At 52.8% G+C, this 22,083-nt stretch overlaps 1 protein-coding gene across 1 annotated transcript in view; it reads left to right on the top strand.

Moving 5' to 3' along the window:
* Prrx2 (paired related homeobox 2) overlaps window positions 1-21,696 on the top strand; it is a 40,193-nt gene extending 18,497 nt beyond the window's left edge. Inside the window, exons 2-4 of the mRNA XM_052724585.1 lie at window positions 17,973-18,160; window positions 19,450-19,628; window positions 20,997-21,696. Coding sequence (XP_052580545.1) covers window positions 17,973-18,160; window positions 19,450-19,628; window positions 20,997-21,132 — 503 coding nt within the window. The 3' untranslated portion in view covers window positions 21,133-21,696. The remainder of the gene's footprint in view (window positions 1-17,972; window positions 18,161-19,449; window positions 19,629-20,996) is intronic.
* The last annotated feature ends 387 nt before the right edge of the window (window positions 21,697-22,083 follow it).

The raw sequence follows: 22,083 nt of genomic DNA, 5'->3' as shown, positions 1-22,083 counted from the left end.
AGAAACTTGCAGGCTGGGAGTTCAGCTGCTGCTGGACCCCCTCCCCAGTCCTGCTCACTTGCAGTCTACCTGATAAATTTGTCTTTTGTACTCTGAAAGAAAAAGGGGCTGATAGGATAACATGGAAGTGCATGATGTCATTTCAGCACTTGGAAGTCTGAGGCAGGAGGATTCTTGGGAGTTGGGGGCTAGCCTGTCTGCCTAGTGAGTTCCAGGACAGCCAGGGCTACACAGTATAAGACAACAAAACAAAACAAAATGTTTAATATGTGTGTGAATGTGGACACACGCATGCTTTGGTGCCCATGCCGAGGTCAGAGGAGAGCTTTCAGGAGTCAGTTCTCTCCTTCCATCTAGCTGGGGCAGGGTCTCTCCAGGGTACTCCAGGCCAGCCTATGAGGTCCCCACTGACTCAGTCCCCCTGTCTCTGCGTTCTACCTGGGTTCTAGACACACACTAGTGCTTGTGGGTTTTTGTGTGGGCTCTAGGGATTAAACTGAAGTGCAAGCTTGTGCAGCAGACAGTCTTACCTATGGAGCCACTCCTTATCCCAGATTATCATTTATTATTATTGGTGTTCGTGTGTTTGTGTGAGCGTGAGTGGGCGTGTGTAAGTGTGTGAGTGGGCGTGTGTGAGCGTGAGTGTATATGTGTATGTGAGTGAGAGTGAGTGGGCGTGTGTACGGAGGTCAAAGGAGAACTCCAGGAGTTGGTTCCATCTTTCTACTATGTGTTCTGGGAATTGAATTCAGGTTGTTCCAGCAAAGGCCTGGCAAGGAGATGGGGCACATCCAGGGTAGCTCAGAGAGGTCTAGGGCAGGGCCACAGCACCCACAGTGAAGCTTTTGGGGTGACCCTGCAGCACATGGAGATGTTCAACACTCTACAGGCAGGTGGTCAGGCCCAGGGTTATTCTATGAGTCTGAAGGGGTGTTCTCAGCCCTTCCGTATGGAAGGGTGCCAGCCATCTGTACCTCCATGAGAGCTTACGGTCTAAGAGCAGAACACAGGCATGGCGTGGAAATGAGGCATGGGGACAGAGTTCAGTGGCCACAGTCTGCCACGGGCCCCCTACAGTATTCAGAACATCAATGTGTTTGCTGCACACTTGACCACTTGAGTTTGCTCCCCAGAAACCACATAAAGGGGCCTTTCTGGAGAGCCAGGCTGAGGAAGTGACGGACAGCTTGGAGAGTGATCCTGGCCCTGACGGCCCTGCTGGTCAGCTGCCCCAGGTGCTGCATGACCACTCTGTTATCACCCAGCCTTGTCATGCCCCCTGGCCTCCACAGTCAAGGAGAACACGAGTCTGTCCCGCTCTGTACCTACACGTGAATTCAGTTGGAAAGTTAAAAAAAAAAAAAAAAAAAAAAAAAAAAAAAAAAATGTCTGTCTGCATCCTGGTCTCAGGGCTGAGCGATTAAACTGCCCGCCCTTGGTGAACCTCTTACCTGCTCCAAAGTCTGCAAATTGGTTTTGTTCTACAATCCAGACCTTATGATACCTGGCTGAGCAAGCTCTCCTAGTGGATTTGGGAAGGTCCTACAGAGCTTCTGTCCTGCCAGCAAGCAGCTCAAAAAAAAAAAAAAAAAGGTGAGCACTGCCTTTGATGTGACCCACCTCCTTAAAAGGCCCCTCTGAAGGAGTGCCAGGACCCAGACCCCAGAAACCACTGTAATTTGCAAGCACATTTGTACAACTGTGAGGAGCCCCGAGGTGCCTGGAAGGCCACTCAGTGGGACTGCCACTCAGTAGCCCATTGTAGCTCACTCCAATTTATCACCAGATACTGGAGTGTAAGGGACTGCCCCTAAAGGTCACTGTCCTCTCTACAAACCAACTAGGCTCTTCTCTTGACGACCAGAAAGGCCTTTGTAGGGCAGGGCAGCTCTCAGGAGCACCAGTGAACCTGGTTTTGCTTTGCTGCTGGCCTGGGGCCCGGATGGCGGTGGGTCATCCTCGATCCTGGAGAGTCCCACGAAGTCTTACATCCCCTAGGCGCAGGGGCTAATGGTCCCGGAGGAGGGCCTGCTGGTTGCCACCTTGGGGTGACCTTGGGGGTGCACAGGGGCCTTATAGCCGAGGATTGGGTCTAGCTCAGTGTCCTCTCTGCTGCGCCTTTTCGCCATAGGGCCTCTCTCTCCCAGCCTCAGTTTCCCCGCCTGGGCCGTGGTGGGGGGGTGGGGAGGGTGGCGGTGGTACCCGGGATGCGACAGGGCGGGGCGCGCCAGGCTGTTAACGGTGTCTGGGCCGCGGGGCTGCGGCGAGGCCGGCGCCAGGGCCGCGCCTGGAACCAGATGTGGCGGCGCCGCCCTGGCCGCCCCGGCGGCTCGCACGCTCGGCCTGGCGCACACATGGTGGGCGGCTGCGGGCGCGGTCCCCGGGGCCCTGCGACCCCAGGCTGGCGTGGCGGGGACTGGGCCTTGAAGCCAGCTGAAAGAAGGGGCGCCCCAAAAGCCAGCCTCCCACCGCGCCTGCTCCCCGAGGGCTGGGGACCCTCCCGCCGACCCTCCCGCCCCCAGTTTGTTTGCTAAAGTCCTGCATAAGCTGTTTCAAAGCTGAGTCACCTCAAGGACCATCAGTTGGGGAGGGGAAGAGAGAAGCGGGGTGCGGCTTCGAAACCCTGATTGTGCTGTGGGGTTGTCTGTCATCCACCAGACCAGCACAAGGGTCTCCTTGAGACTTGGCCCAGCCATACACCTGCAGGCCCTAATGTGTGTGTGCACACATGTGTGCATATGTCCGTGTGTGTGCACATGTGAGTGTGCCTGCGCGTGTGTGTATGTGTGTGCGTGCTCATGCACATGTGCGTGTCTGCTTTTGCACTCCTTTGACCATGAAGTGTCCTGGGAAGCAGAGAGCTGATCTCTGAAATGCTAAGAGCTGCTGCCGTCTAGGAGACCTCTGTGTTCCAAGACATTTTTCTCTGCAAATTCCAAGTTAGAAACTGCCGTTTAGAGAGGGCAGTTAAAGTAACTCGCTTAAAGGCTGCACAGACAACATGGCAAATGTGGGTGTTTCTGGAATTCCTTCCCTGGGGAAGCAACACCCACCTCTTCCTCATAAGACTGTCAAACCAAAGTTCCATTCCACAAAAGTTCACCGTGGGGAGCCAGTGAGTGTATTGGGCTTACTTACAGGGCAGGGGTGAGGGGTGCTTACAGGAGTGGGGGACCCCAAAGCAGCCACACTGGAAAGTCTTCACCAGGCAAGGATGATAGCCTCCCCATAGCTTCACAGGTGGAGCGCCCCCCCCCCCCCCCCCACACACACACAGTTAACCTCCTCCAGCTTATGTACTTTCTCACCTCTTGGAGACAACCGGACCAAGTGCTGTTAGGGAAAATTGCACACTAGTGTCTGGGACCAAGGCTGGACCACTCGGGCAGGTGAGGGTCCGATGACCTTCATTTCCTCCGTGAGGCAATGTCAACGGCCACATCCGGCCTCTGCTCTCATAAGTAGGCACCGCTGAGCTGGTGAAGATGGCAGCTGTTTCACGTGGCGGAACAGTGGGATTTGAAAGGGTTCACATCACCTTATGATAAATGAATCCCCTAACTGTAGAGTGCTGTGCCCCATGCACTGTTTTAAGAACAGCATGTGTATTAATTCATCTCCTTGTACGGGAGGTGTTTGTGCTGCCCTCTGTGCTAGGCTGAAGCTTGGAACATGCACTCATAACTGACCCCGGTCCCCCAGCAGCGAGCCAGTCTGAGATTTGAGGCCCACAGCCTGGCCTAAGCATCCAGCATTCTTCCCCATTGTGCTCAGTGAATCCCCTCAGACTTCTGTGGCCTAGCTTATTCTGAACAGCTGGGCATAAGAATATGCTGGAGACAGGGATGTAAGACCTCCAATCAACATGGTTTTGAAAGCCAGCTGAAGGAAGAAGAGATGGAATGCCTTCCATCTTACACAAGAGAAAATCCGGAAACAACCTAAGTGTCCATGGAGAGGGGATTGACTAGTTAAGAAAATACAGTGTCTCCCTGGGGACATGATGACACCATTCATGAAGAGTGTGAAGAAGCTAAAACACCAGACAGGTGTGGGTGGCGGGGATTGATTGTCAGGCACCTTGTGTCAGCCTAGCTCAGTGCCACTTGCTTTGAGAAGCCTGATGTCCCCCTGGTCACCTGAATCAGCTCCATGAGATGTCAAGATAAAAACACCCACTGACAGAATATGACCTGTGCTGCCCCAGCGCATCCTGGATGCCAGGCATGTAAGTGCTCAGAGACCACTCTCCCTAATCCTAGGAAGGAACCCGAGACTCAGAAAAGTGAAGCCCGGTGTTCACAGAGCTGGCAGGGGAAGCCAGGACTTGAATGCAGCCATTGACCATGAACATGGGGTACCTGCCGTATGGCTGGAGGGCGTCTATTGATCTGACAGTCCTGGAGTTGTGCAGTTCACAGCCCATGTAGGTGTATACCTTGTCCCTGGTATGTCTGCTCCGAATCCTGGCCTGTTAACCAAAAGAGAAAACGGGGTTCTCACATAAGCTCTGAGAAGATTCATGATAGCTGTGTGGCCAGGGGCATAGGACAGGCAGGATACGGAAGGAAACAACAGATACTCACTGTCGTGAGGGATGTATAGAAGGCTCTGCTGTTGTCCATTGTTTCTCTTCCTTCGAAAGGGGAATTCTGACCTAGATCCCCTCTCCATTGCTGTCTGTAATAATGGAAACCTCTCTCTGTCCCGTGCAGTCCTGGCCACAGATGGTTACTGGGGGTTGCGAGACATGGCCTGTTTTGCAGTAGAGGAATGAGGTTCGCGTTCTTTGTTTTAATTAATAGTTGATTAAAATCGTATTACATTTATTTATTTTATGTGTGAGTGTTTTGCCTGCGAGGATGTATGCCCATGTGCATGCTGGATGCCTGTGAAGGTCAGAAGAAGGCGCTGGAAACTGGAGTTAGGATTGGTTGGGAGCCACCATGTAGGTGCTGGGAACCGAACCCAGGTCCTCTGCAAGAGTAACAAGTGCTCTTAACTGCTGAGCCATCTCGCTCAATCTCAGTAAGACAAAAGAGACTAGGAGAGAGCATGGGATCCCTGGAGCTGTGAGTTCCCAGTGGACGCTAGGAACCAAATTCTGGTCCTCTGGAAGAGCAGCAAATGACCTTAACCGATATGGCATCTTCCAGCCCCTAGCTTATCTTGTCTTGAGATAGGACCTCAGATCCTCTGTGTGGATGAGGATGACCTTGAACTCTCAATTCTCTGCCTCTACCTCCTGAGTTCTGGGATCACAGGTGTAGGCAGACACACCTGGCTTGCTTTCTTCTCTTGAATCAAAGAGAATTCACGTTCCAATGGTTGGAGCATCAATATCCTCATGTCTCTGCCCTACACAGCAGTACTGGCGTGACAGCCATGCATGACCCCTCGGAGTTTTCTACCTGAGTACTGCGATCCAGACTTAGACCCTCATCCCACTGAGCCGTCTTCCCAGCCCCAAAGGTTGCTGCTTTTTTTTTTTTTTTTTTTTTTTTTTTTTTGGCTGTCCTGGAACTCTGTAGACCAGGTTGGCCTCAAATTCAGAGATCTGCTTGCCTCTGCTTCCTACGGGCACTAAAGGCATGTGCCACCATGCTCTGTTCCAAGGTTGCTTTTTTGACAAGCAACTGACATAACCCAATGCTGCATGTGCGCCTTGGAAGAATCTGGAAGAATTAGTATCAGTCTTGCTGCTGAAGGCCTGGGTCACACCTGGGAAAGCTGCCTTAAGAGTGAACAAAGGGCTGGGGTGACAGTGGCACACGCCTTTAATCCCAGCCCTCAGGAAGCAGAGGCAGGAAGATCTCTGTGAGTTTGAGGCCAGCCTGGTCTACAGAGTGAGTTCCAGGACAGCCAGGGCTACACAGAGAGAAACCTTGTCTCGAAAAAATAAAACCGAACCAACAAACAGAAAAGGCATGAACAAAGTTGGGCTAGGGCTGTGGCTCTGTTGGTGGAGTGCTTGCCTGGCACACGTGAAGCCTGTTCCATCCCCAGCACCACATAAACCAGTCATGGCAGTTCACACCTGCAGTCCCAGTACTAGGGAGGTGGGGACAGGAGGACCAGAAGTTCCAGGTCATGTTCTGCGTAGCATGTTCAAGGTCATCCTGGGATACATGCGGCCCCTGTCTCTAAAACGAAGAGTGAATCTGGGTGCAGTGGTACACCCCTTTAAGTCCAGCACTTGGGAGGCTGAGGCAGGCAGATCTCTGGGAGTTCAAGGCCAGCCTGGTCTATGTAGTGAGCTCCAGGCCAGCCAGGCTTACATAGTGAGGTCTTGTCTCAAAAAGAGTGAACTAGATGTTCTTGGGAAGCAGAGGTCCCCTGGTGTCACGGTATCTCTTAGCATAAACCCAGTATCACCGGGAGGGCCCACGAGGGAAAATGGATCAGAACTGAGTGGGGAGCGTTTCCTAGAGGGAGGGGTGGCTGTTCTGTGGGGCTGTGACTGGGAACATGTTAGAGATGTTGGATAACAGCCTCTTTTGACACAGACTCTGTGCATCCTCCATGCAGGTGCCCGGGGTAGAACTCTGAAGCAGACAGGTACCCCATCCTGTTGCTACACCACAGGGAACAGGCATTTCTAGGCTACCTGGGTCGGTAAATGGGCAGAGTGCTCAGATTTGCTGTGGTAGAGGATGGCCAGTAAGCAGCAGAAATCACATTGCACCCGCCCCCTGGGTGCACTGAAGTCCTAGCACGTGCTACTTTCTGGCTGCATGCAGGAGGAAGGGGGCCAGCAGAGCAGCAGCAGCCTCTCCCTCAATCTAGGAAGGGTGAACTTCTTCAAGGACAAATGTCCTTTGGTTATTAGTCACTCAGGGGACAGAAAGACTGACCAAGATTCTAGTGCTGTGTGGCTCGAGTTAGTTACATTCCCTCTCTGATTCCTCACTGCCCCACACTGCAAACTGGGTTTAATCGCAGGCCTCCGCATTTTAGAAGGAGAGGCTTCATAAGCCAGTGTGTAGAGTGTAATGAAAGTCGAAGAGGCGAAGCCAAAAAAACAGGGTTGGGGAGAGAAGTCCAGTCCCGACCACAGGCCCCCTGCTGTGTGGAGGCAGGGGCAGAGAGTCTTGCTGGAGACAGCCCTTGGAGCCTAGCCTAGCAGGGCCGGGCCAAGCTTGCAAAGCAAATTTTCCGCTTTGTAGGACTCACAACTGGGTCATGGAAACCTCCAGCTTTGCCCTGGAGCTTGGCCTCTGGGAGGGTCACAGCAGGTCCTACGCCTGGGGTGGATGGACAGAGTGATGGGCACGCCCGGATCTGGGCTACTCTCAAGAGATGAAGCTGGACCAGGACAGGCTCCCTGGGGCCAGAACCCGGTTTGGGGAGTGGGTCCTGGTGGGGGGTCCGGAGGTTTATGGTGGAGACTGGCAAAGCACCGACCAGCTGCAAACAGGTCTTCCTGGGGAAAGGGAAGTGGGGGTGGGGTCTGGGATGTATCACACACACCCCCAACTCAGCAAGCTTCCAGGAAAGCCCTGTGTGCCTGAGAAGGTGGGAATACCACTTGTCTCAGAGGACAGAAGAATCCCAGGATCTGAGAAGGGCCCATTTTTCTCCTTCTTGGATGCTCTAGAAGAGGGCAGCATTTATTGTCTGGGTGGCTGCCTGCTGCACCCTGGCGCAGTTCCTGCCCGCAGCTCAGCTGCCCTGCAGCCCACCCAGGAATCCCCAGTACAGAGACGGGGGTGGTAAAGACAAGTGTTCCTGTGTGTCCAGGAAAATGCATGGGGCCCCACTTCTCTCACCATACCTCAGTTTCCCCATCTGCAAATGAGGCGCTCTGTTGATGACCCCTAAGACCCCTGTGGGCTCTGAGTCCTTTAGAGGATGAATGATGGCCCAGGGGCTCCAGAACTGCCCGTGGATTTGCGCAAACCAAGCCTAGCCAGGCATTGGGGCCACGTCTGTAATCCAGGCTGAGGCAGGAGAATTGCTATGAGTTTGAGGCCAGTCTGAGCTTAGAAGGAGACACTTCTCAAACAACAAAACAACAAACAACAAAACAAAAACCTGGGCTGGAGAGATGGCTCAGTAGTTAAGAGCACTCATTGATTCCCAGACAGCCTAAGTTCAGTTCCCGGCACCACACACATCCAGCGGCTCACAGCATACTCCAGCTCCAAGAGACCGTGCTCTGGTCTCCTGAGCATCCACACACATGACACACATATACACGCTTTTAAGAATAAAATTAGGCCGGGCGGTGGTGGCGCACGCCTTTAATCCCAGCACTCGGGAGGCAGAGCCAGGCGGATCTCTGTGAGTTCGAGGCCAGCCTGGGCTACCAAGTGAGTTCCAGGAAAGGCGCAAAGCTACACAGGGAAACCCTGTCTCGAAAAACCAAAAAAAAAAAAAAAAAAAAAAAAAAAAAAAGAATAAAATTAAATATTAATAAAATAACTGAAGCTGAGCATAGTGGTGGATGCTTTTAATCCCAGCACTTGAGAGGCTGAGGCAGGCAGATCTCTGAGTTTGAGGACCAACCTGGTCTACGTAGTAAGTTCCATGACAGTCCATTGAGACACTGTCTCAGAAAAAAAAAAAAGCACAAAAGACTGGATATGATAGCCAGGTGGCCGGGTGGTGGTGGCGCATGCCTTTAATCCCAGCACTCGAGAGGCAGAAGCAGGCAAATCTCTGTGAGTTCGAGGCCGGCCTGGTCTACAAAGCGAGTTCCAGGAAAGGCTCAAAGCTACACAGAGAAACCCTGTCTCAAAAAAAACAAAACAAAACAAAACAAAACAAACAAACAAACAAAAGATAGCCAGGTGGTGATGGTGCACGCCTTTAATCCCAGCACTCAGGAGGCAGAGGCAAGTGGATCTCTGTGAGTTCGAGGCCAGCCTGGTCTACAAAGCGAGTTCCAGGACAGCCAAGGCTACACAGAGAAACCCTGTCTGAGAACACCAAAATAAAAACAAACAAACAAACCCACCCAAAACTGGGTGTGGTGGCACACAAGTCTGTGATCCTAGCCCTAGCTGCAAACTGAGTTTGAGGCCATCTTGAACCACATGAGACCCTGCCCAAGACAGACAGAGAAAAACGACAAAAACCCAGCATGAAATTAGACAGCCTTGGTGTCTGGTGGCAGCCCTCACCTCACCTTCCTACTGGCTGTAGTCTGGAGGCTCCAGGCCTTACGGGGGAGATGAAAGCACCCATGGCCCCCATGGGTCTCTGTGTTCCGGTCTGGAGGTGGTTAATGGGCAGTGCTAGCCCTTATTAAAATGTAGGTCCTATACTAAATTGGCAGTTGGCCATCAGCCTTAGATTAAAACCAGACAGAAGACATGAGTTCCTTCTCGGACTGGATTTGGAACTGGGGCAGCCCCCTCTCCCCGCTACAGCTTCCCCGGTCCCCCATGTACTTCAGCTGCAGTCAGGTGCCTCACTCTCCAGAGCTGAGGGTCGGGGGCACAGGAACGGAGACCAAGTTGCCCATCTGTGTGATCAGAGGAACACTTGGCTCTGGTTTGCTGAGGTCTGGGGAACCATAGGCCTTGGGGGCACAAGGGACTGTTGCCACAGGTACCCACCAGGAGCCCCCAGCCCGTGTGGGACCTTTGTGTGTCTGGTCTTCCTTGTGCTTGAGAACCGCGCAGATGTCCTCTGTCAGGGGCCGCATCCCTGTCCTCCCCAGGCCTCACGACGTCATCTCTCAGGAGCCTTGCTTTGTCTTGGCCTTGCTTGTGTCCGGCTCCCTTGAGTCGGTCCGCTGTGGCTGACCCACACAGGATGCTCCCTTGAGTCGGCCACTGTGGCTGACCTACACTGGATGCTCCCTTGAGTCGGCCACTGTGGCTGACACACACGGGATGCTCCCTTGCCTACTGTCTCAGAGCACTCAAATGTCTCCCAGTGTGCCAGGCCCTCATCTACGGTACTATTGACTTTGTCTCTTACTGGGAGATTCATGGCCATCAATCACCTTTGCTTCATTCTTTCCCAACCGAGTTTTCCCCGTGTCCCCCCCTTTATATATGTGTGTGTGTGTGGTGTGTGTGTGTGTGTGTGTGTGTGTGTGTGTGTGTGTTTGTGTGTGCGCGAGGCTGTTCACATGCTATGGTGCATGGGTGGAAGTCAGAAAGCAGCCTCACCTTCTGCCTTGTTTGAGACATGGTGTTTTGTTCTCACTGTGTGCCAGGACAGCTAGTCTGTAATTCCGGGCATTCTCTGGGCTCCATTCCCCGTTTCTCCACCATGGGGCTGCCTTGGTTGCCAGTGGCTCCTCCATCTGGCTTTACTCAGGTCCTCACTTACTTGCGTGGCGAGCTCTTCACCCACTGGGCCGCCTCCCCAGCCCATTTTGTGAATTGTATTTTTACTTTTTTAGGAATGTTCACAAGGTTGTTAATTGGCATGCGCGGGGGGCGGGTTGTTTGGAGGCAGGGTCTGTCTGTATAGCCTAGGCTGCTCTTGAATTTGAAGGTCTCCTGCCTCAGCTTCCCCAGTGCTGATATTACAGTGCATGCCACCGCCCGGCAAGTCTTTGATTTTGATGAAATGAAGTTCAGCTCTTCTTGTTTGCATGTGTCTTGCCTCCCTGTTGGCAAGAGCCGAATGAGGTGTACAAACAGGAAGCAGAGAGAAAAACACTTTCTGTGGTGATACATCTGTAATCTAAGAAATACAGCTCACCGGAAGATCAGAGGACAGAGCCAGCCACAGAGTTAGCTGCAGAGGCCAGGCAGTGGTGGCACGCACCTTGAATTCCAGCACTCGGGATCACACACCTTTAATCCCAGCACTAGGAAGGCTGAAACAGGAAGTGATGTGGCTGGGCAGAGAAAGGAATATAAGGCAGGAGGAGACAGGAATTTGCGCTCTTGCAGAGGCTCTGTTGGGCTGAGGAGTTGGTGAGGTAAGAGGTGTGGCTGTGGTTTGCTCTGCTTCTCTGGTCTTTCAGCTTTCACCCTGATGTCCGGCTCCCGGTTTTATTATAAGACCATTTAGGATTCATGCAACAACTTTCTTCAACTGCTGAGGGACGTGGTCCAGGAGCCTAAGACAGATGACTGGTCACAGCCAGGGAGCTGGGCAGGCCTTTCTGGACAGACCAGGAAGGCCCAATATGAGTGCGTGTTAGCCAGATACAAAGGGGAGAATGGGACAGAATGGGCAGAGGCAGGAGGATCTCTGTGAGTTCGAGGCCAGCTTGGTCTACAAAGCAAGTTCCAGGACAGCCAGGACTCTGTTACACAGAGAAACCCTGTCTCGAAAAACCAATAAAATAAAATAAAATAAAAGACAGGCCTCTGGCACCAGAGAGACCCAAGTGTACTGCAGATGGGAATTTGGGGGCCCTGAGGTAGGCTAAGCAGCTGCCATGCTTGGGGGAGGGGGTCATCTCAGATTTGCTGAAAGGGTTAGGCACCCCAGAATCAGGCAAGGGTAGCTTATGGCCCTGGTTTCTTCCCTCCAGTGCCATGAGATGGGGGACAGACCCCCCAGGATTCAACCTGTCTTCCCTCCTTGGTGGTTTATCACCTTCTGCAGGCTGGTGACTGTAAATCCGTGTCCCTGTCTTGAGCTTTGGTTAGACATTAATGAGGCAGGGTGTCCTTGGGCATGGCGGACAGGGCTGGACCCCAGCTGGCATATCCCTTCTTGGGCCCCAGGCCCCGTACTGATGTGACTCCGAGTCCTGGACTTTCTGGTCCCTTAAGGCAAAGCCTGCGGCCCTGGACAGGAGGGCAGACTCTGGAGTCCTCCCCAGCCTGTCGGGGCCCCCCATTCACTCATTTGTACATTCAGTGCTTAGCGGACACTGACGTGTGCCAGGCCCCGCAGTGGGCTGCAGGGAGAGAAGAACCAGAAAGCTCCACTCCCCGCTAAGATGGAGACCCTTGCACTCGGGAGGCAGGGACAGGCTGATCTCTGTGAGTTCGAGGCCAGCTTGGTCTACAGAGCAAGATCCAGGACAGGCACCAAAGCTACACAGAGAAACCCTGTCTCGAAAAACAAAACAAAACAAAACAAAAAAAACAAACAAAACAGAGAGAGAGAGAGAAAGTTGGCTGTTCCCACTTTGTAGATCTGACTCCTGGGGCAGGGAGTGGTTAAAGGGTATGCATGGCCGTACTGCTAGTGACGGACCTGAGATCTGGGCCTAAGGTCCCTTTCCTCCTCAGCCAGGTCACTCCACTCTCACTCTTGTTCTTTTCTAGTTTTTTTTTGTTTTCCCTTTTTATTTATTCTTTGTGACTTTCACATCATGCATCTCGATAGCATCCATTTCCCTGCTCCTTCGTAGCTGCCCTCTGCCCTTGCAACCTCCCCCTAGTTTCTGGATTTTTTTAAAAAATTATTTATTTTCTATTTTACGTGCATTGGTGTTTTGCCTGCATGCATGTCTGTGTGAGGGTGTCGAGTCCCCTAGAACTGGAGTTACAGACATGTGGGTGCTGGGAATTGAACCCAGATCCTCTGGAAGAGCATCCAGTGCTCTTAACTGCTGGGCCGTCTCTCCAGCCCTCTCTTTTCTAGTTTTTTGGGACAAAGTTTCATGGAGTCCAGGCTGGCCGCAAACTCACTCTGTAGCCCAGGATGACTGGATTTTTGATCCTCCAAGCTCTCCTGTCCTGGTGCTGGGATGGCAGGTGTACACAACCACTCGAGGTTTAAGTGGATTTCCGGGTGGACCTGCTTCATGCGTGCTAAGGAACACTGCGGATGAGCCACCCCCACCCCCCCACACCCCCCACCCCCCACTGCCTCTCTGGCTCAATTTGTAGCACCCAGGGCAAAAGATGTGCCTTTCTTCTCTAGGGGCCCTTCAGAGGAAACCTGGTCTCTACCAAGGAGCTCCTGAAACCTCAGCCAGGACCCCCAGTCTGTGCCACCTCCTGCTCTGTCCTTGACTGTAATATGGATTTTTCTCACAGCCTCCCCTCCCCTGAGGACTGCCTTGTGTTAATTTGTTAAATCCTCGTCAAGGTCCCTGGGACCAGTGGTTTATTTTTCCGATCACGTTGGCAGAGATCACGGGGGATGGAGCTTATTTGGTCAGAATGAATGCTAATTAATAAACTTTATTTATTTGGGTTGGAGCTCGCCGCAGCCCAAGGGTCAGGCACAGACGACTGTTGGAAGTGTCCACAGCACTTGAGAAAGGCAGGATAGGCGGGCTAAGTTTATTTGTCTCCAAAGAATTCTCAGCTAATTCCCTCCAGGCTATTGAGATCCTAAATTACACAGAGTAGAAGAACCACGGGCACACAAGGCAGAGAGACACTGGATGTTTGGCAGCGAGCAGGGCTTTTAAGTGTCTTTGGGTCACAGTCAGGCAAACAAATGGTATGTGTGCCCATCACTCTGTCATTGTGATGTCACTGGGAACAGTGTCACTTAGATTATAAGAGATTGAAAGCCGCAGCTGGCCCCCCTGTCTCAAGCTTCTGACCCAACCTCAGCAGAGCAGTGGGTGCTGGTGGGGATCTGGGTTTTGTAAATTCTGTTTCATGCTCCTTTGGTTTTATTTTATGTTTGTTTGCTTGCTTGCTTTTCATTTGTTTGTCTTGTTTTGTTTTTTGTTTTTTGGTGGTTTTTTTTGTTTTTGTTTTTTTTTTTGAGACAAGGTTTTTCTGGATAACAGCTCTGGCTGGCCTGGAACTTGATCTGCGGACCAGGCTGGCCTCGAACTCACAGAGATCCGCCTGCCTCTGCCTCCTGAGTGCTGGGATTAAAGGCGTGCACGGCCACCTCTCGGCTGCTCCTTTGGTTTTATTTTAGTTTTGTTTGTTTGTTTTCTGTTCTGGGGGTGGAACCAGGCCCATTCATCTAAGCGCCTCTACACTGAGCTGCACCCTTCAGCCTCTTGTTTCTTCTTTAGTGTCTGATTCTCACTAACGTGCTCAGGCTGACCTTGAACTCAGTCTGTGGACCAGGCTGCCTTGGAATGTGCGATCTCTCACAGTGATCTTTAAACGTGTTTAATCACATGCGGGAAGCAGAGAGTGGTCCTGGAGCCAAAGGAGACTGCACGCAAGCTCTCCTGGGATGCAGCCCACCCAGTGAGCACCAGCCCGGGAGAGAGAGAGAGGATGCCGGGATGAGACAGGGCACGCACACCAACTGGGGCTCGGAGAGAACTAATTGATTTTCCAAATACCTAAAGCCAAGCTTGGAGCTCAGATGGAATCCTGTTCTCAGGAGGCAAAGCAGGAACCGGTGACAAGCAGGTCAAACAGTGGCCCTCGCTGGACTAGAGTTGTGGCCTCAAGGGCTGTGCCCTGAAGGCTGCTGCCTGGGCTTCAGTGCTGAGTCCCCGCATCCTTCCACCTCCGTACAGGAAGGGACCAGAGGACCAGGCTGTCACACAGAGTTCTCATTTGTTGAACAACGCCTGTCTGTGCTCTTGCACTAAGGACACTTAGCAGCTCACACCAACTTGAGTCCTAGAGCTAGTAGCTACTGTCCCTAAACTCCCATTATGGAGACTTCCTCCAGGGACCAGACACTGCTCAGGTCTGTCGTGGAGGCTGTGGACATCTCTGCACTGGTTGAGATGACAGAGGCTAGAGGTTCATCAATATGGGCTCTGAGAGCTGGGACAATGTCACCAAGCCTGGGAGTGAGGTGGCTGTGGGAGGGGACCTTGGAGGGATGGGGCTACTGGGCCTTCCAGCGGACATGGGTCCCAACCCCAGCTACACCGCCTGGAATGAGAGAGCCTGAGAGCCTCAGTTTCCCCATGTGGGAAGTGGCTCAGCACCTCATATCCATGCTGGACTTTGCTGGGAGGCCACTGAAATCATTTCTTGCCCAGACTGATTTTTCTGGAGTGTTCTGCCTCCAACTATCCTGCTGTCGTGCCCCTAGGGGGCACTGGCTAAAGCCCCTTGATGGACCCTTGTGGCCCTGGGGAAGGGGCCTGGGCACTGAGTCTTGGCTATAAGTCACCACCATCATATCTGGCCTCAAGTGCCATTGTTTCTTCCCACAGCCACTCAGCGGGGAAGCCTGCAAAAACGGTTTTAATTTAAACACCCCCAGTTTCCAATTGCTCAGAAACTTCCAGAAAAACTCTCCTTTTTTGGCTGAAATGCCTCCTGCATTGGGTGTGTGCCCAAGCGGCGATGCCTGAAGCAGGGCGGAAGTCAGCTCTGGGGATGGCTCATGTTCCAGAAGCTTCCATCTCTACTTTGGGGTTCTTGTTCACCACCTGACATTCTTTCAGCACCCGGCCTTAGTTATTTTGGTTTAGGATTTCTCTCCCGTCCAGGGGTGAGGGGGTGGGGTGGGGACGGGAACATTCCCAGGCACCAGGCACACTCATCCATCTTAGCCTTTCCTCATAAGATCGGACAGGAGTGTGGAGTGACAAGGAAGCGGGGGGAGGGGAGCAGGTGACAAGGCCAGCCTGCACCAGCCGAGCTGCACTCCCCCTCACAGTCGGCTCACGTTTGCAAGTATTTCCCAAAGAGGGAAAACTGCATACAAACTCCTGCTGTCACTCAGCCCTGTGCATTTTGGAGCAGAGGATGCCTGGACATGGGGGTGGGACTGGCCTGTTGCTGGAGTACACTGACTAGCCTCCCTAACTTACTGGTAGTCCCAGGAGCACCCCTGGTAAAAATCGTCTGCAGGGCTGGGCTGTAGCTCGGTGGAGTGCTTGCTGGTGGAGCCTGAGACCCTGGCTCCATCCCCAGCATTGAATACAGACACACTGAAAGTGGGATGAGGGGCTGGGCGCAGTGGTATGCAGGTCTCTAATCCCAGCACTCAGGAGTCAGAGGTCTCAGGATCTCTGCGAGTTCAAGGCCAGCTTGGGCTACATAGAGAGTTCCAAGGCAGCTAGGGCTATACAGAGAAACACTGCCTCAAAAACAAAATTACATTTTTATTTATGTTGTGAGTGTGTGCACAGTTGTAGGGGGATGCATGTGCCCCAGTGCTCCTGTGGAGGTCGGGGACATTTTTCATGGGAGTCAGTTCTCGCCTCCTACCATGTGGTTCTGGGGGTTGAACTCAAGACAGTCAGGTTTGTCTGCAAGTGTCCTGGCCACTGAGGTATCCTGCTGGCCCCTCTTTTCATTTCCCTTTCCCTCACCTAACACACTCATGAGCCCTTGCACTCTCTTGTGAGCCCTTGCACTCTCGCTCTCTTGTGTAGTTTTAGGGACAAAGCCCAGGGCCTCCCCTCTGCCAGGCAAGTGCTCTTCCCCCAAGCCACAAGGTTTTCTTTGAGTATCAGAACCAGGGAGGAACGTGTCACTAAAGAAACAAAATACAGCGTATGGGTTAGAATCCCAAAGACGGCCTGAGAGCAGGCGCTAATGGCCCCCAGCAGCAGTGGTGGGCAGCGTCCAGGACAGGCCTGTAAGGGTGCCTGGCCACACCCAACACTTGCTCACTGGCCACAACCCCCACCTCTAGGAATCGGTAGCAAGTGTGCGCAGCAAAAACACACGCTCCTGTTTCGTGGGGGATTCGTTGTAATATTCTTTTAGCTTCAAAAAACTGGAAACGCACCAAGTGTCCATCATGAGGACCCGTGAACAAACCACAGCACAATTGCCTAAGGAGTAAATACTGTGCCCTGTGAAGAGGAGCAAGAGGTGCCCTTCACCAGCTGAATAAATGAGCCCCAGGAAGGCTTGTTACAGGAATGCAGAGGGCGGGGAGCATGGACAGTGCAAACGACACTTTCCCTAGATGAGAAAGAAAATACTACACACATTGTATTATACTGAGAGAAAAAAAAGGACACTACTGGAGGGGTGGAGCAAAAACTAATTAAAAGGCTAGAAAGATGGCTCCGTGGTTAAGAGCAATGGCTGCTCTTCCAGAGGACCCGGGTTCAGTTCCCAGCCCCAACATGGCAGCTCACAACTGTCTGTAACTCCAGTTCCAGGATACCCGACACCCTCACACAGACTCAGGCAAAACACCAACATACATAAATAAATCTTAAAAAAAAAAATCTAATTAAAGAACTGGCTCCTGCAGGTAGAGGGAGGACAAGAGGGAAAAACAGCCGAGTGTGCAGACCTGAAACGGAAGGTTCCAGAATATTAGAAAATAAGACAGCCCAGTCAGACCCCAGCGCCTGTGGCATGGCAGCATGCTTGTTGGCCTCTAAGTTTGAACCACGATGATGCAGTCTTATGAACCACGGGGCTCGGGACTGGGGAACCCGGGGCCTCCGCGCTGCTTTGCACCCTCCTGTCTCAGCTGGACAGGGCACTGGCTGGGAGGTAGCTCAGTGGTAAAATGCCTGCTGTGTAAGCGTGGGGACCTGAGTTCAGGTCCCCAGCATCCATGTGGAAAGCCCAGACACCTGTAACTGCAGCATGGGGTGGGGGTGTAGACAGGCAGATCCTGGGGAGCTTGCCGACCACAAAGTCTGTCTCGCTCTAGTTCAGAGAGAGACACTGTCTCAAATGAATGGATGGATGGATGGATGGATGGATGGACAGACGGATTGATACATGGATAGATGAGGGAGTGGATGGATGGATGGATGGATGGATGGATGGAGAGGTGAATGGATATTATGGATGGATAGACAAATGGATGGATGGATATATGGATGGATGGATGGATGGATATATGGAGAGGCAGACGGATGGGTGGGTGGGTGGATAGATGGGTGGGTGGATAGAAAGATGGGTGGATGGATTGGCAGGTAGGCAGATATGTAGATGGGTAGATGGATATGTAGATGTAGATGGTTGGATGGATGGATATATGGATGGATGGATAAACTAGTAGGTGGGTGAGTGATAAATGGACAAAGGCAAAAGGTAGCAGGTTAGCTAAGAGGACATGTTCCAACCCTCAGGTCAGGCCACCTGCAGAGGTAGACACAGGAAAGCCAATGGAAGAGGAGCAGATGGCTGATACTGTGGACACCCCTGGACAGGGCCACAGGGACCCCGTGTATCACAAGGGGTGTTGTGGGCACAGTGCAGCTACTCTGCTGACCCTCCATCTTTCCTTAGGTGACTGTCCCAGCCCGGGCCGTGGCCATGCCACCAAACGAAAGAAGAAGCAGCGACGGAACCGAACCACGTTCAACAGCAGCCAGCTCCAGGCACTGGAGAGAGTGTTCGAGCGCACGCACTACCCCGACGCCTTTGTGCGTGAGGAGCTGGCCCGGCGTGTCAACCTCAGCGAGGCGCGTGTCCAGGTAAGTAGGACCCATCCAGAGGCTCCCAGAGAGCCCACATCCCTGGTGCCCACTGGTGGCCCAGGAGCAGGCACTTGCCAGGGGAGAGAGGGGTTAGCTCAGAGCACCTGGGGCCAGGAAAACGAAGCTCGGATGGAAGCCTTGCTACAGCCAGGGACGTGGAAGGAGCGAGGTGTCTAATCCCGATCAGTTTCTCCCTGCAAATAGATCCGCCTACAATGCAGGCTCTGTTCTGACTCAGGGAGCTGACGTGTGTGTAAAAGGAGAGCCGGGGTGGGAAGAGGGCTCAGCAGGTAAAAAGCTTGCCATGGCATGCAGGCCTGAGTCCAGATGGCCAGCATCCATGTAAAAAGCTGAGGGAGGTGGTGTACCCCTGTAATACCAGTGCTGGGGAAGTGGAGACAGGGGGATCCGGGGGATCACTGGCGGCCAGTCTAGAACAGACAAGCTCCAGGCTCAGTGAGAGACTCTTTCTCAATAAAAGAACAAACAAATAGAAAGAAAAAGAAAATTGTGGAGCAGAATAGAGCTCCAATAGTGATCATTGACCACTGACCGCCACACACCCATGTATGTGAGTACATACATGTACACACACATGCATACACCACATACACATAGAGATGAGAGCCTAGAGCAGTGCCAAGCATGAAGCTTTTGGCAAAGGAATTATTAACTTTTTTGCCAGGCAGTGGTAGCACATACCTGTAAACCCAGCACTTGGGAGGCAGAGACAGGCGGATCTCTGAGTTTGAGGCCAGCCTGGTCTATAGAGCAAATTCCAGGACAACCAAGGCTACACAGAGAAACCCTGTCTCAGAAAAAGAAGAAGAAGGAGGAGGAGGAGGAGGAGGAGGAGGAGGAGGAGGAGGAGGAGAAGAAGAAGAAGAAGAAGAAGAAGAAAAGGATGGAAGGAAGAAAAGAAAGAAAGAGAGAGAGAGAGAGAAAGAAAGAAAGAAAGAAAGAAAGAAAGAAAGAAAGAAAGAAAGAAAGAAAGAAAGAAAGAAAGAAAGGAAGAATTATTAACTTTTCAGACGTTCTTCGCCAGCTCTGCCCTGGATGCCCACCTCCCTTGTTACCCACTGGCTCACCTGTCCATTGACCTTTTTTTCACGGGTCCTACTCTCAGCACATTCTGCTGGCACTCCATTCTAGAGGAAGAGTCAAAAGGTCAGAGAATGAAGCAAGCCACCAGCTCAGGCTGGGGTAGCAGTCATGTGTCCAGATCCACAAGGATGTAGGTCCCCTCAAAATCTGCCAGAACTTACTTGCCACGCCCTCCCTCTCAGGTCTGGTTCCAGAACCGCCGTGCCAAGTTTCGCCGGAATGAACGTGCCATGCTGGCCACCCGCTCTGCCTCGCTGCTCAAGTCCTATGGCCAGGAGGCCGCCATTGAGCAGCCTGTGGCCCCCCGACCTACTGCGCTGAGCCCGGATTATCTGTCTTGGCCAGCATCATCCCCCTACAGGTGAGATTGGGGAGCTCCTTTGGGCCAACAGGGGCAGCTGGAGCCCCGTGAGATCTTTAAGGCCACCTCTCTGGGGAGAGCTTGGATGGTGTATGGATGAGTGTGTATATATGACAGTGCATATGGATGTAAGAGCCTGCATATGAGAGCGCAAGTATGCACAGGATCATGAGTGTGTGTGTGTGTGTGTGTGTGTGTGTGTGTGTGTGTGTGTGTGTCCACACAAGTGTTGATGTGCAGTGTGTATGTACATGCATGTGGAGAGGGAAGAAGTCAGGCTTACCTGGAGGAGAGCAAAGGGTGGGCTCCACCCTGAGGTAGCTAGAAGGCTAAAGGAAGCATCTCAAGCCAGCGCCCTGTATCCACCCTCCAGTCTGGGAGTGCTGAGGGTAAGTTTTCTTGTCCTGTGATCCTGTTGGGGTCTAGAGTCATGTAGTGGAGTGGCTTTGCTGTTTAAGACAAACAAACAAACAAAATAAACTCCCTCCTTGGGCTAGAAAGATGGCTCAGAGGTTAAGCGCACTGGCTGCTCTCACAGGGGCCCTGGGTTCAGTTCCCAACACTCACATGGTGGCTCACAACCATCTGTAACTCCACAGGGACAAGGCACTCATGTGGTGTGCTGGCATACATGTAGGTAAACATACACATAAATACAAAGTAAAGTCAGTCTTTAAAAAAAATATGGCACGCCGGGCGGTGGTGGCGCACGCCTTTAATCCCAGCACTCGGAAGGCAGAGGCAGGCGGATCTCTGTGAGTTCGAGGCCAGCCTGGTCTCCAAAGCGAGTTCCAGGAAAGGCGCAAAGCTGCACAGAGAAACCCTGTCTCGAAAAACACAAACAAAAACAAAAAAAAATATGGCTCCCTCCAAGATGGCCAGGCGGAAAGGAGGGGATGCTAAGGAGTTGGGCCACCACCACATTCCAAAGCTCTAGGAGTTCCATCCTCTCACCTGCATAGATGACACTGCAGGAGCCATGAACCTCTGGAAGGGAATGTTGGGTCGGTTAGTTTGTGTGGCTCCTGGGTTACCAACCTCCCTCCCTGATCCATCCTCACCCGGCAGCACTGGGCACAGAGTACTGCTACATGTCCCGCTCTCAAGAGGGTCTCGATCCAGACAGGAATGCCAATAAACAAAAGGTGAGGGTCTCACACTCTAGCCTAGGCCATCCTCCTGCCTCAGCATCCCCGATGTTGGGATTATAGTGATGTGAGCCTCTCCATCGGGCTGGGGAGGTGCCTTTGACCCAGTGCTACCTCTAGACGCTTGTCTCCTGCCCCTGGCCAGGGCCACCCCGAGCTGTCAAGGGAAGTAGGACTAGCCAGATGCACCAATGGGGTCCTCTGTTTCCTGTCTCCCCAGCTCTGTGCCTCCCTACAGCCCCGGAGGTTCAAGTCCTGCGACCCCCGGGGTCAACATGGCCAACAGCATTGCCAGCCTGCGTCTCAAGGCCAAGGAGTTCAGCCTCCACCACAGCCAGGTGCCCACAGTGAACTGACAGTGTGCGCTGGGCCCAGCCTCCTCCTGACCCAGTGACAGACAGCAGCAATGGAAGTGCCCAGAGGGCCTGGGCAGCCTCTCCTGTGCCTTCTCTCCATCCCAGCTTCCTGAGTTCCGGAGGCCGGCTGGGTACCGGAAGTGCCTACGGTGGCTGAGGTTGTGGCCTGAGGTCCCTGGAGTGGCCTGGCCAGAAGGTGGAACAGGAGTCCGCCAAGGAACTCACTTATGTATTAAAACCAAAAAGCTTTTGTCTTTAAGGAATAAAACCATTTTTCTTAAGCTCCTCGAGACTTCAGAAGGGCACGACGGGTGCTCCCAGAGGGTGCCAGCACCTGGCTGCCTGGGTCACAGCCCTCCTGGTGGGTAGCAGTTTGAAGGTGGCATCGGGCCTGGACTGGCTGATACAGCAGCTTCAGTGAGGCTCACCGCCACCTCACCTGTACGGTTCTTGGGGGGTGGTGCTGTCACCGCACGGGGTCCCCAGAAGGGAGAAGGGCAGAAGGCAGAACCTGCTCCAGGTTCACTTCCATTCTGAGGCCCATGGGGACACCTGGAGGCTCTGGAGGCGTCTTGCTGGGTGACTGGCCAGGGCACAACTCTTTCACTTCATGAGGTGTGGATGGGTGGCCACTGCGAGAGTGTAGGGACAGGGGCTGGGGGTGGATTCTTCTACTGAGCATGCACAAGTGTGGCATCTGGTCATTTGACCGTGGAGGGTGCCCTGGCTTCCTTTCCAGTTGCTGGGGCAAAATACACCGGCAAAAAGCAATTTAAGGGAGAAAGGATTTACGTTAGCTCGTAACTCCAGGTGAGGTCCACCATTGTGAAGAAGTTGAGGAGTCAGGACCTTGAAGCAGCTGGTCACACCCATAGTCAAGAGCAGGGAGAATGAATTCATATATATGCTCAGATCCCTCTTTACGCTTCCACAGTCAAGGAGCCCCAGGCT

This window comes from Peromyscus californicus, unplaced genomic scaffold, assembly GCF_007827085.1.
Source record: "Peromyscus californicus insignis strain IS unplaced genomic scaffold, ASM782708v3 Scaffold_7__1_contigs__length_154581171, whole genome shotgun sequence".
NCBI classification, from domain to species: Eukaryota; Metazoa; Chordata; class Mammalia; order Rodentia; family Cricetidae; genus Peromyscus; species Peromyscus californicus.
The sequence above is the reverse complement of the archived record's forward strand: the minus strand, read 5'-3'. Positions and strand labels throughout refer to the sequence as shown.